The 17,132-nt window shown below is 38.6% G+C and overlaps 1 protein-coding gene across 12 annotated transcripts in view; it reads right to left on the bottom strand.

Moving 5' to 3' along the window:
* Positions 1 to 17,132, bottom strand: part of ROBO2 (roundabout guidance receptor 2) — a 471,362-nt gene that overhangs the window by 406,653 nt on the left and 47,577 nt on the right. For all 12 annotated transcript variants that reach the window (XM_055702516.1, XM_055702520.1, XM_055702523.1 and 9 more), the window contains exon 2: positions 13,557 to 13,883. In XM_055702516.1, coding sequence (XP_055558491.1) covers positions 13,557 to 13,883 — 327 coding nt within the window. The remainder of the gene's footprint in view (positions 1 to 13,556; positions 13,884 to 17,132) is intronic.

Genomic DNA, 17,132 nt, shown 5'->3' with positions numbered 1-17,132 from the left:
TGTTTCAGTGTGAATTTGCTAGTTTTAGACTTCAAAAAACATTACATAAGCATCCAGTTACTCAAAGCCAAAGCCCCTTCAATTATTTAAAGTAGCTTTATTTCCTGAAACACTCCAGGAAAAGACAAATACTGGTGAATTACAGCTTTGTAACTTACTAAGCTTGCTACTGACCCTAGCACACACTTAAGCAGTTGGTACTAATGAGCGGTTTTATCACCAGAAAAGACTATGCCCTTCCAATTCCTGTGGCATCTGTCCTATCAATTCTGAAACCAACATTCCCAGTACCTAGATCCACAATCACACAGGTAGCTGTGCATGTTATTGCTCAGGCAAATGCATTATGAATGCTCAGATGATGAACTATGCTAAAGCCAGGTGTCAGAGGTGATGAAACTGATAATCCATCAGTAATTTTCTACCTACCATAACAGCTCTGACCCATTGAACTAAATGAATGTATTTAATCACCGACTAGTCAACAGATCAGAAAATGCCACAGGGTAAAGAGTGTGTCTTGACAAAGAGGAGACAGCCACTACCTAAACCACTGTCACAAACAGAAAAGTGTATCTTATCTCAGCATCTCACCCACAGAGACAGATTCAACCTGAAACCATATTATACAGCAAAAAGAGTTTATGACAAAGTACAAAACTCCTCTTGTAAGATTTTCTTTAAGAGAATAATTTTGGTAATACAGCTCAGACTGTTTTTCCTTGTAAACAGATTAGGTTAAAACCACAAAAACCCCCTCCTCCAATCACTTCTGATGAAACATAGCCCAAATAACACGAGACAAGCAAAGGTTGCTGCGTTTATAGCAGGTTTTTCAGCACTTTCTCAATGATACGTTCTAGCTCTGGTCTGACTGCTGCCAGATTCATGACTAAGAAGAATGGCAGGCCAAATCTTGCACCCTTCACAGAACTCAAACTTTTCCTGGCATGTAAAAAGCTGATGACATAGAAAGTGGTACTTTCCCCAGGTGTTCCTATGGCAAAACAACATGCCTCCCCAGCACTGGGTTATTAATGTCTCATTTTCCTGATGTTCTGTGTTGGCAGCCATGACAGAAAGCTTTGAACTTCTTTATTCACACTTGTTTAATCCTGTCTCCACACAGCACATCACAGCCTGTGGGGCTAGGAAGATGGATGAGTGCAACCAAGGCCACGAGGGGGTCAGGGTCATGGTGTCACTGGATCTCAATAACTCCATCACTCACTGTAGCAGGCACTTCAGAGGTCACCTCAACTGATGAGTTTGAGATAGGCAAAGGAAAAAACGGCTGGCACAAGTGTACACATATTCCCAGCAGCTGACGCTACATATGGAAACAAGAACAGATCCTTATGTACACTGCCCCTTGAGTTCCTAGGGTTGTTTTCAGTCTAATTAGGAGGGGGGGGGGGAAAGGGGTTTCTTTACAAATATCTGATTGGCATCATGGCTGAAGCACAGAGGCTAAAGAGAGGACCGCTAAAAGTCAGAAAAAAATTATTTCTTCTGTAACAATTTGAATATGTATTGGACTAATGGAAAGGGAGCAAAAAGTACACAATGTCATAGACTGGCTCTATTATACAGTGAGAGTGGACGGAAATACACACGTTTCCTACCACAGCTGTATTGTGCACACTATGCGCCTAACAAAGAAGTTTCTTTGAAGCACAGACAGCAACAAACTCCTACACCATCCATTACTTACGAATTTTAATATGCATCAATGATAGAGCCTACTTCTTAAAAGATAAGTATTTACCATATATATGTATTTCACACAAACACATATAGATAATATATATAAAATTATATGGTAGTTAAATAGCTGTATCTGTACAGTTCCTAAAGAATATTGCCAATATTTCATTATAATTTAAGAGTTCATATTTATTGATACATTGCACACTGTATCCTGTTTGTTCACCAGTTCTGCATGTCACTGATAGGAACCTTGATGACATGCTGATACAATATGGTTCCTTTCTCATAGCTTTTAACTTCTACATTTTACATCCATTCCTCATAATAAACCATTCTGCAAAAGTTAAATTATTTCCAAGAGAGCTGAAAATTAGCATTGTTAAACTATCTTTAAGCACATCTGTAGCACTGGAATAAAACAACTGTGAGAGGGGCTTGGTACAACAGAAAACAAGTTCTCATTTTTTCAGTGTGCAGGTGTATAATGAGAAAAGTGACATATAAATCTAGATCTGCACACATGCACAGTGTATTTATGATAACCAGTCAAAATATTTTGATGAATGACAAAATTAGCAAGCAAATTACATAAAGAATAGTAAAAGACAAGCTTTTTATTCTAGTAAATGAAAACAAGTCCTTACAATCTGACCAAGTTATTTGATAAGAAAATCCAGATTTAAAAAATCCTGGGCTCTGTCCCAAACTCCCCATTTCCAATTTCACAACAAATTTAAAATCATAGATTTCAGCGGAAATACTGTTTAGACTATCGACACTGGTAGGGAAAGAAGCAATTCTAAACAATTTGCAAATCAAATTGTACCACCACCTTCTGCTTTTTTGGGGGGTTTGCTTTTTGCTAGGGGGAGGTGGGGTTGGGGGTGGTGGTGGTGGTTTGGGTTTCTTTTGTTTGGTCAATTTTCTTTGGGGTTTTTGTTTGGTTTTGGTTTTGTTTTTTGGTTTTTTTGTTTGGGTGTTTTTTTTTTTTTCAAAATATCAATTTCTTAGAGACAAAGGAAAGCTTTTTGTTTTAATTTCTGCAATTTCTCTCCTTATGGCCCACCTTCTGAAAAGTTTCTTTATATTAAGTGCTGCCAGGACTTGGGGTGTTTCCACATCTTTCAATAGACAGATAGAATCAAGGTTTACATAATGCATATAAGATCTATTAAGTCCCAAATTTACAGGAACTAATACTTTCAGAATCAGATGTTGCTCAAATGGGAACGTAATCTGAACAAAAGCATGAAGAAAGTCACCTGGTTTCTATAGTAGGCACAGAGAGGCAAACAAAATAAAGAATAGCCTTCATATTCTTAAGATATACTACCAATCAAAATCTTTGGCTTCTGCTCTTGGTTCTGCAATCAACATGACACATGACTTTGAACAGATGGCTCTGAATCTACAGAAAACATGACTGATGTACACTATTGCCACCGCTGACTTTTAGCCATGATATCCAAGAGTGGACTTTACAGGGTTGCGTCAGGTAATTTAATTGCTTCTACAGTACAATAAGAATTGTATATATGCTAATTAAATGAACAGGGGCTCCAACATATGTGTCTTTAGCACTTAGAATGGCTTAAATCGTGTTTCCCAGATGAATGTCCAAACTGCAGGCTACTTATCTCCCCTTCAACAATCCAAAGAGCGAACATAATTTAATCAACCCATGAATTAGACTGCTTGAGGAAGACAGGATTTCTACTTGCAGGTCCTAAACTTGAAATATAAAAGAAATGCATAAAAATGAGAAGACAGTTAGAGTTAGAGTTAGAAACAACATAGATGGAACACAAAATCGAATTCATTAAAAAAAAAAGTTAAATTTTATTGCCATTTCCTCTTTAGTAATGAAGATGCTTTTCTAGAAAAGTTCATTTAACCTTCCAGTTTGCATCAGTAGCTTCTAATTTTTACCCAAACCGTGCTCTCATACGGGCTTTGTTATCAATTTAAAACCATTATACATCAAGAAAAAAGCAAGGTGCAGAGAAAGAAAGAAAACTCCTCTTATGTACACATCTTTACTGCAAGATTGTCCGTACAAAAGATAAGAAATACCTCGGTGACTAAGGTGACAGTGTTTCACCCATACCAGAAACTTTCAAATACTACGGGCTTTCCACTGCCTGTGCCTTTTTCAGATTCTAACCAAGGAAAACAATTGTACTTCCCCAGAATCCATGAGGAAAATGAGCCACTTAAAGTGTTCAAGCTGACGTGTTCTCCTAAACATTGTCTGTCTCTCTCACTAGCCAAGACAGACCGCTGTGCCTGACGAACCGACTGGTGTAACCTAGCAGGGCGTTATGCCACTACCTCCCACGTAAAAAAGGAAAGTTATCCTGGAAACTGAGGTCACAGTCCCAGCTTTCAAACCCAAGAAATAATAAAAGTGTTTCACTCAAAATCACTGTGTAACCATATTCCAACAAAAATGTCTCCTCATACTAACAGCTGATAATCTGCATATTCCAAGGGCTATATGTGCATGTAAAACCTATGAAGAATTTCTCTTCAGGACAGTAATTTCTTTCGTCATCATCAATTTCTTTCTTCCTTATAAAATAAAAACTAAGAAATTTTATATAAACTATCTCAAAAGTTTATATAAACTCAAAAGTGCTCTTCTGGACAAAACATAGGAATTCTTACATTCTAACCACACCTAAAGTTCCATTTAATATCTGTCTGCTAATATACAAAGTGATCATGCTATTGTCTGCAAGGTTTAGGAGTTTACAATACTGTCAGTCACCAAGTGCAGTACATATAGCACTGAATAATTAATTTAAAAGGTTGAAGTCAGAGAGTTGCAATGAATTCTTTTGTTGTTTTTCCACACCTACGTTCTCCTAAATTATACTAGAGTGTGTGCCCATACACAGCAGATGGGGAACTTTTAGCATACATTATGATCTAAAAAATAATTCAAAGGATTAGCCAATGTAAATTTTTCTGCAAGATTGCTGCTGATCTTAACTGCCTAAATAGGGGATATTTTTCCTCAGATTCCCTTGTAGGGGTTGGTGGGTTTAGATTGTAACCCAAGCAGAGTGAGAGCCAGTGAAACTGTTTCCTTCCCACAAGCAACCTTCACAAGGCTCAGCCTTGCTGGGCTGGTATGCTGCTCATAGGCTGACAGAAACCTGTTTCTGTCCCATTCATTTCATCAAATGATATTGCATAAGGGGTGGGCAAGAGGCAGGCTGAAGTCCAATTAGTAGAAGCAAAGTCCTCCAGCAAGATGCAGGTGGATTAAGAAACTGCCAATTTTGAAAGCCAAGGCCACCTTCTACTTCTGTATACCAGATTAGGCAACAAGCCCAGCAGGGCCCAACAGGAGGATCACATTAAACAGGAAGAACTGGATGACATTGAAAAATAGTGTAGGTGATACTAGATGAAGTGGAATAACAGAAAGTGCAAGGTCATATGTTTACAAACTGATCACAGGGAACTTTACTGTAAAGTAGAAGCTTGTCTGTTACGAATTAGAGAGGAAGAGAAAGATCTGTATCGGATGACTATAGAATGACTGAGCTACCAAATGCTTAAAAAACAGCGAAACAGATCAAAGGACTGATAGATAAGAGAACAGTGAAGGTGGTTATTAACATTAGTTCATCACGCACAGCATGCAACTCTTGAAATACTACACGCAATCTACCCACCCATGACTAGAACAGGTGAAGAATGACTACTAGGATCAAGCAAATATTTTCCAAGACAACACGAGCTTTTCTTGTTTAATTTAGCAACAGCAGAAAGGAGGAGTGATACCACTGTGGTACATAAATACAAAAGAAAAAAAAAACCACACAACTGAACTAAAGGAAAATCAGATCACAAGAACAATCATAAATAAAGCATGTTTATGTTTTCATTGGAAACATCAGAACTATTTTTCTTACCATTCGAAGACCTAAGTTCCAAGACAGGCTTTCAACAGAAATAGGGAGTGGAGTGAGCTCAGGCATGAAGGGGAAAGCAATCAAACTGCTTTTGAAAGCGCAGTTTGAAGTGTTTCTGAACAGAATTACAAAATATAGCTGTGCAGAATGCAGGGGACTCCGTGAGCCAGGGCTCCCAGTTCTCTACATCTCTATATCCCCTTTGTACAGTGGCAGAGAGTTCTACAAGACAGCAAAAAGTGACTGTGTATGCCTCCCTCTTCTAACATAATAATTTCCAAAGTATCAATATACATTCACATCATTGCCACTTGAAAAAATTCATTCAAGAGGAGTGGAACCATACCACCACTTAATTTCCTACATAATTTCCAAATAGGAGAAACTTACTCAAAATCTAACAACAGTGGGAGCACTGAAATGAAAGTACCACCAAAGCCATGATTAAATTTTAGTCCTCTAAAAACAGGAACAGGGGGAATAACCTCTCTGAACAAGGACAATGAATTTAAAAAAAAAAACAAAACACACAAAAAACCCCAACAAAACCCACCAAAAAAGAAGGATAAGGTTCTTACACACATATATGTATGTCTATAGGTTTTTTATTATGATTTTGTCTGTTTGTATATATAAAGCACCCACCAATCACCCCAATAATTACTGTTAATTACCACAGTAATGAACTTCATTAGAATTGAGATCATGCAACATTTGCAAAGAATGGTCTGAAGTACCACTTCAAATGAGCACATTTTTTTTTAAGCCTGACATCACTGAATAGTACATGTCTGAAACATATGCCAACAATAGCTAATATTTCAATTAACATTCAAATAATGCTTATAGGCTCCTGAGCAAAGGGAACAGAGTTGTAAAAATGTAGTGTTATCTTGTTCTCCATCATTTCCCAGAAGGACTAAAAATCAGAGAAATTTCAACCAGAAAAAAAAAAAAAAAAATTGGTACACGATGATGCACACGCTAACAGATCAGCCGATAGCTGATCTCTTTCAAGGTTCCTGTGAAGTCATCAGTAGTTCCTTAGCTGTCAACATTTTATCAGGTCAAGCATTCAAAGATACATAAACAGCAGGATTTAATTTAAAAATATAAAATAAAAATCAAAGGCAAGGGGAAAAAAGGAAGCTGATAAAAATCAAATGAGAAAACATGCAAGTATTTTTTAGAAGCAGAATCAGATCGAGCACACTGCAAATAGCTTCTAAAAATGTAATAATAAAACTTCTTTTTTAGGTGGGTAAAGAAGCAGGAAGAATTCAGGGAATAAATCAGAGATCCTACAAAAAGCTTCTCAAACCATTTCTGGATGTGAGAAACTATTTCTCCTACCAGAACACTGATGATCCTAGACTGCAATGCAGCACATTGCAAAGACATACTAACTTGTTCTGAAGGAATTAATTCACATTAATTCACATAGAGAACCAACTTTCAGCTGTTAAGGAAAATTTTCGCTGGGCTGGTGTACCCTTCTCAGCATACATAACCAGCTGAGCTTAAGTGCTCACAACCAATGCTCTTCTGGCACCCAAGTCTGCTTGTTTTGTGCAAACCTGCCTATCTCTCTTTAGAGAGGTTTAGAGGCGCTGTGAACACCTACCAAACCAAAAACCAAACCAAAGAAATCTTGTAAGATTACCACAGTATGAAAAAGAGTGAGAAAAAGAAAATCGAGTAAGAACAAGGTCTGGAGAAACCTACAGGAACTGTACAGCTTGATATTATGACTGAAATCATGTAAAATACCTTTGGATCTACCCTCAGTATGATAGTTCTTAAATGTGAGGAGTCATTAGCATTTTTAGCCTTGAACTGAATGTTTAAATATGCATGTCCAGGTGGAGATCAAAGGATTGAAATGAAGATGTGATAATGCAGTCACCTGTCTAAATCCTAGTGGGTGACGATGGGAAGTAATGGTTCTATCCATGTTGAAGGCATCAATGATGAAGCACAGTCTTAAAGAGTTTGTGAGAAATGTATTAATGACAGGAGATACAGTTTAGTTTATCCTGATAAAGAGCATCTCAATCATAAAAATTCTAGTTCATTCTGGCTAGTGGTACAAAAATCACACCCTCTCAAATATCAAAATTCCAAGTGATTCCAGAAGCAGTAGAAACACATACTCAGCTAAAAGCTCTAAAAGCTAAACCAATAAAGTAAATAATCAGAACTACTTTTTTGGCTCAAAAATAAATTTTGCAATGAGACATCAGTCAGGTCTTGATTCATCTGATACGGGTTCACTCATTGGTATTTATTAACCTCTAATTTCTAATAGTGACTGTAAGAATTAAATTATGTCCTATACAGAAACGTGGTATATTAGGTAATTGTTTTTAACAATAGTATTCCCAATGGCTTCATTCCAATCCACACAAATAGCTTATTGCAAGCTTCAGAAGTACAAAGTTTGAAGCGTTCGCCCTTACCTTAGGAAATCTCCCTTTTCCTTAATTATATAATCAGATATATTTTTATTTATTTTCTTCTACAAGGGGAACTTTATTTTCATTGTGTGTTGTGATAATAGCTGCAGTTCATTATATTTCTTCATAGAGAAACAGAGTAAGAAAAAGTATGATGCTTTTAAATGTCCTGATATGGCTCATCCACACGACTAGTCTCCCGCATTTCAATTTCTACAGTAATTACATCTGTCTTGATGAAAGCAAAAGACTGCCAGCTCAGACAGGAAGCTTTTCACACTCTGTTTAGAAGGATGAGGGTGAGAGGGGTGGAAGTAAATGAACAGTATGTACTCTCTACATGTGAAAGAAACCCCAAAGCAAATCAGACTTTCAAATTACCAGAAACAGAATTTATAACAATTTTTATATTTAAGTCATATGTTGAACTGAAACTAGATGAAAAAAATCATCCACCCATTTTACAGTCACATACTTTGTGGTTTTTTAATCCTATTTTACAGGAGGTCTTTAACCCCAAATATCTCAAGTGATATTGTTAATTCCAGTATTATGAACACATTGCAGCCTTTTGCACATGCTCCAGCAAGTAGTCATTAGTATTATGATACAGAGATGAATGCATAGCATATAGTTTATATCTCTCAGCCTTTATTCACTGGATATTAAAACATACGCGTTTTATTCCTCAAATTACTGTTTCTCATGTTTAAAGTCTGGCTTACGCTTGCTTTGGAATACACCTATGACTCTTCACATTAAACTCTGTGTACTACTATAACCTCTCTTGTTACAGATAAAAACATAATTCAGTTTTGGATCTAACATAAACAGAATCATTATGTTTGGAGAGTGTTCCAAAGCCTGCTATTCAAGCAATCTGTGACATATAAATAATGCAAGACCTCTTCTTTCTCCAAATGACTTCAGTTCAAGCACAGACTCAGAAAGATGGAAGCCCAAATTTATACTGCCATTACAAAATTCAATCTATTTTTGGTTCTCCAATTGAATTATGACTCAGTCTTCCACTGTTTTCTATTAGCACCAACCCACATACTCCTACCCTTTGCCAATCCATGCAGAAAAGAATCTTATTTGTGAATATTCCTCTGCTTTATTCTTATACTAAAATGGCAGCAAATGCCAGCTGATCTGAAAAGCCTCAGGTTTTCTTTTAAAGGAAAGTAAGGTAGAAAATTGGTCTTTTTTTCCCCTCCCTTGACCTCTGACCTTTGAACCACAATCTTCTTGCCACTAAAGCATTCAACACCTCATTTAATCTCTCCTCGCTGCAGTGGCACAGCACTGGAAAAGGAAAAGGGAAAAAAATAATCTGGAGACTTCATCAATTTTTCATGAATTTTCATTTAGGCCAAAGCCCCCTCTTACAGTGGTCGATAGATCAAGCTGCTGTCACATATTTAACACCTGGGGCTACAGCTGCTATCTCCAGGGGCTGCCGCTGACTCCAGCTAGATCAGAGGCAGCCCGAGTCCGTGCAGGGACCATCATGCTCTCTCTCTTGCTTACATGTGGCACCCCAGTGCTTGCCACTGAAATCCGAGCTACAGTCGCTACTGCAAATGTGTCTCCTGATATTCCCAAGGGAAAACTCCGCCACATAGGTTCAATCGTGTCATTTCATACGTTGTGAAAAAAACCCGTGGTTTTATTCTAAAACTTCTGGCTTTCAAATATGAAAGGAGTTTCATGAAAGACCAAACTATTTTGAGCCTACTTCCCTTTCTAAAATCCTCCGAAGAAAACCTGAGCATCAACATATTTCTAATAATGCCAACCCTTGTTCAGTTTCAATAAAAGAATTCTAATGCACAAGATCAAAAGAAAGACATTTCACTCTTTTGAATACAATTCTTTGTAGTTGTGTTATGACTAGAACATTTGCTTGTAATGATTTAACCTTATAATGTATAAAAACTCCATCAGAATTTGCCACATATGCAGTGGAAGAATGTTTTTGCTGCTAGAATTACCATTGTTTTTTCCTTCTGAGGAAACTCTTGCTGGAAAAAATAAGCCAGACAAAGCACACCACGCATTAATGCATTAAAAAAGGATGGAACAGAATAGGTCATATCAATCCTAAACTGTGCCTTCAAATACAAACTCCTATTTCTTCCTAAAAGTCTTACGGAATAAAGATTTTCTAAATTAAAGGCAAAAAAAATTTCTAAAAGCTCATTCTTTATGTTAATGATGTTTTTAAAGTAACTTGCCATATCACAGTTCTTTGCAGTTTCACTGGCACAGAGAAGTTTTTCTGAAGACATCAGCACAGAAGTAACTGCCCTTGATTGTATGCATGTCTGAATAGGCATGGATTTAAAAGGGTATTTAAATGCTTTGGATGGGCTGGCGCCTAAATTCAGCATGTTTGGGAAAGGTGTCAAGTGCTACTCCATCAAAAAGAGCTTAGGGCCCTCAGCAACTTGCAAAAAATCACTCCAAGAAACCAAGGGGTAAAACAATAGCATTCAAGATGGGCCACACTATGCTCTGTGTCACTGTATGCCCCAACTGAATCTCACTTAAGAGTGTTTCTTCTATTTTTACACATAAATGTGGATACATCAGAAGATTTTCAATCCCACTGCTTTTGTGGCAGGTGCCATGGAGGAGTGGAAATTAAAAAAAAAGGAAATGGAAGAGGACGAACCGCAATTAACACTGCTTATCATCCAAATGCATAAGCATGAACACTCTTAACTACATAAAACTAATAAATATTTCTTCATAAATCATTCAAGAGTTGCAAGTACATATTATTGGTGACTGACAATTTAATAAGCAAAGCAAAACAATTTCTGATTCTTCCACTAAAACAGCAGACTCAAGCATTTTAAGCCTGTAAAAAGCAGCAGTCTGCCTAATGGCACAATTTGAGGCCACCTACAGTCAGATCACAATCCAGACCCCTGTTGTCAGCAAAGGACAACCGTCCTCTTTCTGGTGATGAAAACAGCTTGGTTTAGTGTGGAAAGAGCAGTTTTCAACACCATTACAGCGAGCACAAGTAAGACGCGATGGCATGCAGCTGGTCCTTGTAGCCCCTGGACAGGGCTGCAGTATCAGGCAACAACCGTTTTCAGCAGCAGTTGAGAACAGGTGAATGAGGATGTGGTGCTGACAACAGCCTGTCAGCAGCAACTCATTTCCCCAGTGTGCAAGTGGGCTGCTACAGACCTGCCAGTCTCCTTCAGCCCAGAAATGCTGACATTCGAAAAACAGTTAAAAGTCTTTAAATAATTCTCTGAAAGTCACTTGAAAACTTGATTTAGAAGCAAAAGTCCTATTTTAAAGGGTATCAAAGCCAAGGGAAACCAGGTAGTTTTGCTCTCATCCTCCAAAGGATGCCTTTTGATACATGCCAAGCACTGCCATGTGCTTTTAAAGCCAGTAAACATAAACCCAGTAGAATCTCCAAAATTAAATAAACAAGCAACATACATTTTTTTTTTTTTCTTTGATGAAGATCATCCTGTAATCACAGCCATGGTATGGCTTAAAGAAAGACAACACACTGCTGAAGTGGAACAAGAGTGCCTGCTTTAGGCTGCTAAACCATTTAACTGGGGAATTCAGTCAGTCAAATTTCAAAGCCATGAAAACAGTTAAATAATCTGGTGTCAGGTGCATGTTGCTATTCCAAAAACTATGGCTACAGTTTCAGATGTCCATTTAGCATTCTATGATCATGCTCTAAAATACCTCTGACTATGAAACGCAGGTTTATTATTTTTAAAGTCTTGTACTATCTCACATACGGTTCATGCGTGACCTGCCACCAGCTACAGTGGTTAAAACAGTAACTCCAGAGATGGGGATACTGTAGCAAGAGTCTCTCAACAGTCAATGAAGTAGAGATCAGTGAAAACCGACAAAATCTAGAGCCCTTTTAAACTTCAAAATAATCAGTCACTTTAATTTGATGACTCAAGGTATAACTTGAACACTCTTCTGAACTTCCACAGCAGATGTCTGAATCTCAACAGGATTGAAATAAAGACTTCAAAGTGTTTATGCCTCTCTTTTAGGATTTCTCAACAGACAGTATTAAAACCACATATACAGAAATAATCCAGTAAATTTGTCTAGTCATACTCACCCAGATTTCAGCCTTCCTTAAACTGATGGTCTTCTTAATTCCTAAATACCTACCAAAACTGAATAACATTCTGCAATGCCTTTATTGGCAAATAAACATTCAAGGCAGGGATAAGTGTGTATCAAAACTGTTCTTTTTTTTTTTTTTTTTTTAAAACAGTTCTGAATCTAGTTATGACAAGTGAAAGGTAGTGAACAAGCCTGTGCTACTTGGCTTACACCATCACCTACGTATTTAAAACATGGCATTTTCTGCAGTTTCTGAAAAGGCTGGAGCCTCAAGATCACCCTACATTAGCTACAGAAGTCTGCAGACTGCATCAGAAACAAAAATTTCTCTTTTCCCCTCTCTTTCAAACGAACATACCTTCTAAAGTGTACTTAAATCCATTCTTTATCAACTAAGCAATACAAGTTTGTGCTAAAATTCTACTTCAGTCAAACACATTTTAGTGCAACTACCACCAGATGAAGCACTGGGATGGAAAAATTGAAGTCTAGCAAGGAGAGATTGTTCATAAATCTGCTAGAGCGCACCTGTGTGTAAAGACACACAGCTATCCTTGGCTGATATTCTGAATAAAAGGATTAGTGTTTGTTCAACCCATATAACCAAACAGCAAAAGGTAATATGCAATGCATTGTATTTTATGTATGATGAGCTTGTTTGCTATGTGAATAATGAATGTCTCTGCTTACTCTACTGGAAGCAGATCATGCATGCCAGGTGGTCTCTGAAAGAGCAATGACGACTGCTCTGTTAAGACAAAGAGAATCGGTAAAGAATAAGACTGCTCAGGATGATATGAGAAATGGCCAACAATTTCACTTGCCATTCACATAATGAATGAGGCCTGCATCAAACTTATGATAGAGGGAGCATATATTGAAGTTTCCAGCACTATGGAACATGAGTCACCGAGAAGCTGTCTGCTTCTGTTGAGGTAACAGATGACTAGATAGAGAGAAACAGACAGTATGCGTTACATTAAATGAGGGGTAATTTTCCACATTAGTTCAGGAGAACCAACTTTAGTCATAATTTAAAAATCAGATTATTCTTCAGAGGAAGGTTAGCCCTTGTCCATGTTTATGCCAATCATGATTATACACTGGCTAGAACCTTGCTACCGTATAAATCATGTATTCTGTACGGTCACTGCTACTGTATAAACGCATGTAAAAATGCCTTGAATACGAGCTATAGCTAATGACAAAGCCCCATACTTACCTACATTTGTTATCTCCCAGACTGCTAAGCGTGTGCAAGTGCTGGATGACAGCACAGAAACTACTACAAAGTTTTACACAGTGCTAATCATACAAAACTACTCACATGCCACTTCCAGAGATGCATTGCGACTCACAGCTTCTCCAAGATAGTTCCTTGCTACGCAAACATAACTTCCTTCATCAGGTTTACTCCTGCGTCCATGCACAATACGTAAGAAAAATAAAGATCCGCTGGGCAGCAGCATGCGGTGAGAACGCGGATCATCCTTGTCCGTTTCCACTCGCTCTCCATCCTTGTACCACTCAATAGTGGGAGTTGGCCGTCCTTCAGCTTTACAGTTCAGAGTGGTTGGCTCTCCTTTAGAGACTATCACATCTGAAGGATGCTCAACAATCCGTGGTGGAAAGTCCTCCTGGCGGAGACGGGATCCTAAAGAAAAAGGAGAAGATGAAAAAAGGATTTTTTTTTTTACTTCAGGCTTCACACAAGATACTCTTTTAATGCCACAAAAATTAAAAAAAAAAAAAAAAAAAAAAGGAAAGAAAATGCAAAAACCTGCACACATCTGGTATTTTGTCAGGTATCAAGAGACAGTATCAGACATTTTCTAAGCTAAAAACCTGAGCTGGACTACAGATACACACCTCTAAAGTATTATCAAATTCCTACCACATGCAGGCTTAAAGGAAAATATCTAACAGAGACATGCATGATGATCTTCTTGTTCCGATAGTTTTTCTGTTTACATTTGCTGCTAGATCCTTATGTGCTTTTGGATCCCACTGATGGCTACTGCTCTCCCACTCTTATCTTCCAGAGTCAATAGATGGACATCCAAAAACACTAAAAACACTGTTTTACCACCCATTGGTTAACAGTTCTTTGTAGTTTTGTATCCCTTTTCCACAAACAGCCCAAGTATGGAAGCAGAAGAAAAATCTACAAACGCTCCCCAAACAAACAAAAACACGCAAGTGAAATTCCTTTCTTCATAAACTTTTAGTATAACAACTGGCAACTTTATCTATGCAAAGTGTCCAAAACATTCATGAGCTTTACTATAATTTGGAAATCTCAGATGTGAACTGCACTTTAGAAATTTTCAATGGATTGCATGCATATACATACAAACGTAACACAGACATACATGTGCCTCTAAGTGCATTGAAAACACCAGTGTCTTGGAAATAATTTATACTGATTATAAGGGTCCGTTACCCTTTTTCTTCTCTACACATTCTTTCCTTCACTTTGCTTTTCAGTGTTCATCATCTTTTATCTGCAAATGTACTAACACATTTGCAGTATCCCTAAATTACTACCAACACTGCATCACAACCCTGGTTACATGGTTACTGAGAGTTGAACACGTCCAGCATTTCTGAATCTGGAACCCTGGATTATCCTGGAGTGTGCTCCAGGGGCTCAGTCTGAGTGCAGCATACCTTGGAAAGCATGGTTATACTTTTTCCACTTCCCCGCCTCGCCCCCCCCTCTCCCTCAGTACTAAGGATTATGTAAAGAAATTAATCTCTATATCACTGGAAAGTAATACAACCCCAAACACTTTCTTCTTTCAACTGGCCACCGGAATACTGTTTTTCCCTTTATAATACTGATGATGAATATGCCATCATTAAGCCTTCTCAGCTATTAGGACTACTAGGTATTGATACTACCAAGGTACTACAGTACTAATTTTGTGCCCTCTACCACATCAACTTTCTGCCTTGCCCTGTACTTCTCTGTGCAGCCACTTCAACCCTCTGCTCTTCTGCCTTTATGTATTTCCTTTTTTCCTTTACATTCAGTTGCCTTCCCACTGCCTGGGGCAGGGTAGCAGCAGAGCTTGAAAGTTTTGCTCCACCTTCTCCAACAGAGCCTTACCCTGTCACTCAAGCCTGGAATAAGGAAGAGAGGTGCTGGCAGAGGGGAAACCCTATAGAAGTAAGGTATGTAGAAGAGATTTGTGCTGCGTTCACTGCCCTGGAGAAAGTTCCAGTGCCACTCTTCCATTACAGCCTTCACCATGTAGTGCAATTTCACTAAGAAAAGTCACAGCACCCCAAATCTCCACTGAACTCTTGTCAAAAATAATTCAATGGTATCACAGCACTAGCCAAATTTTGCAAGACCCTTCTTCTGAAAAAAATAATAATACTTTCACAATTCTTATGCTCCTCATTATTGCTATTAACAAATTGCAGAGATGAGTAAATCATAGAATCGTTTAGGCTGGAAAAGACCTTTGAGATCATCAAGTTCAACCTTTAACCCAGGTTAACTGCCAAGTCCATCACTAAACCATGTCCACCACATCTATATGATTCTTAAAAAATTCCAGGGATAGTGATTCTACCACCTCCCTGGGCAGCCTGGTCCAATGCTCGACTACCCTTTCAGAAGATGTTCTTCCTAATATCCAAGCTAAAACTCCTTTGGCACAACTTCAGGCTGTTTCCTCTTGTCCTGTCACTTGTTATCCGGGAGAAGAGACCAACCCCACCTGCCTACAGCCCCTTTCAGGCAGCTGTAGAGAGCAATAAGGTCCCCCCCTTGAGCCTCCTCCTCTCCAGGCTGTACAACCCCAGTTCCCTCAGCTGCTCTTCATAAGACTTTTGCTCCAGACCCTTCCCCAGCTTCGTTGCCCTTCTCTGGACACGCTCCAGCACCTCGCTGTCCCTCTTGTAGTCAGGGGCCCAAAACTCAACACAGTAGTTGAGGTGCAGCCTCACCAGTACTGACTACAGGGGGACAATCCCTTCCCCAGTCCTGCTGGCCACACTGTTTTGGATACCAGCCAGGCTGCTGTTGGCCTCCTTGGCCCCCTGGGCACACTGCTGGCTCATGCCCAGCCGGCTGTCAACCAGCACCCCCAGCTCCTTTTACTCCGGGCAGCTTCCCAGCCACTCTGCCCCAGCCTGTAGCGTTGTGGGGGGGGTTGTGACCCCAGTGCAGGACTCCGCACTTCTTGTTGAACCAAAATGAAATGCAAGAACAGTGTCACCCAACAGAAAAATCAAAGCCCAGAACTCCTAATTTCAGCATCAATCATTCAGGTATTCTTCATTACTGAATATTTAATTAATTTATATTACCCTGACAGTTTTTCTGCAATGTCACAGTAGCTCGTGTCTCTACAGTGCTTCTCATAAAAATAAAGTCAGCTCTCCTAATTGCTAGAGAAATCATCTTCTCTAGCATGGATCCTAAAAATCCTTTGAGTGGAGTTGCCATGCTAGCACAATTGCACTGCACTTCTTAAATACAAGGTGTATCAGCTTCTGTAGGTTAGTGAAACATTTGTCTCAATTTTCTGATCAGCAGTTTTGCTGAGTCATAGAAAAGTGATTTAACATCAGTATCAGGCACTACATATTTCAAAATACCATCAGCGCTTCATTCACTCCAAAAGGTATGAGGAAAGGAATAAGGATCCATTCTACAGAGTGAATCCACCTTCGGACTTCTGTTATACTAACACTCAGGTTATTTGTACACAATTCCATAGCAATGAAGTGTTACATTACTGCACAAATGGACTTTTCCAGTGGCTATCAGATTCTATTACCAGTACAGCAAAGGTATCCATAATCTGTACTGCCAGCACACAAAAAACACCCCACAATTTACACTTAAGCACAGATAAACTTAGAGAACATTTATAAAAGAAAGATG

This window comes from Falco cherrug, chromosome 2 (assembly GCF_023634085.1).
Source record: "Falco cherrug isolate bFalChe1 chromosome 2, bFalChe1.pri, whole genome shotgun sequence".
In the NCBI taxonomy this organism is placed as follows: domain Eukaryota; kingdom Metazoa; phylum Chordata; class Aves; order Falconiformes; family Falconidae; genus Falco; species Falco cherrug.
The sequence above is the reverse complement of the archived record's forward strand: the minus strand, read 5'-3'. Positions and strand labels throughout refer to the sequence as shown.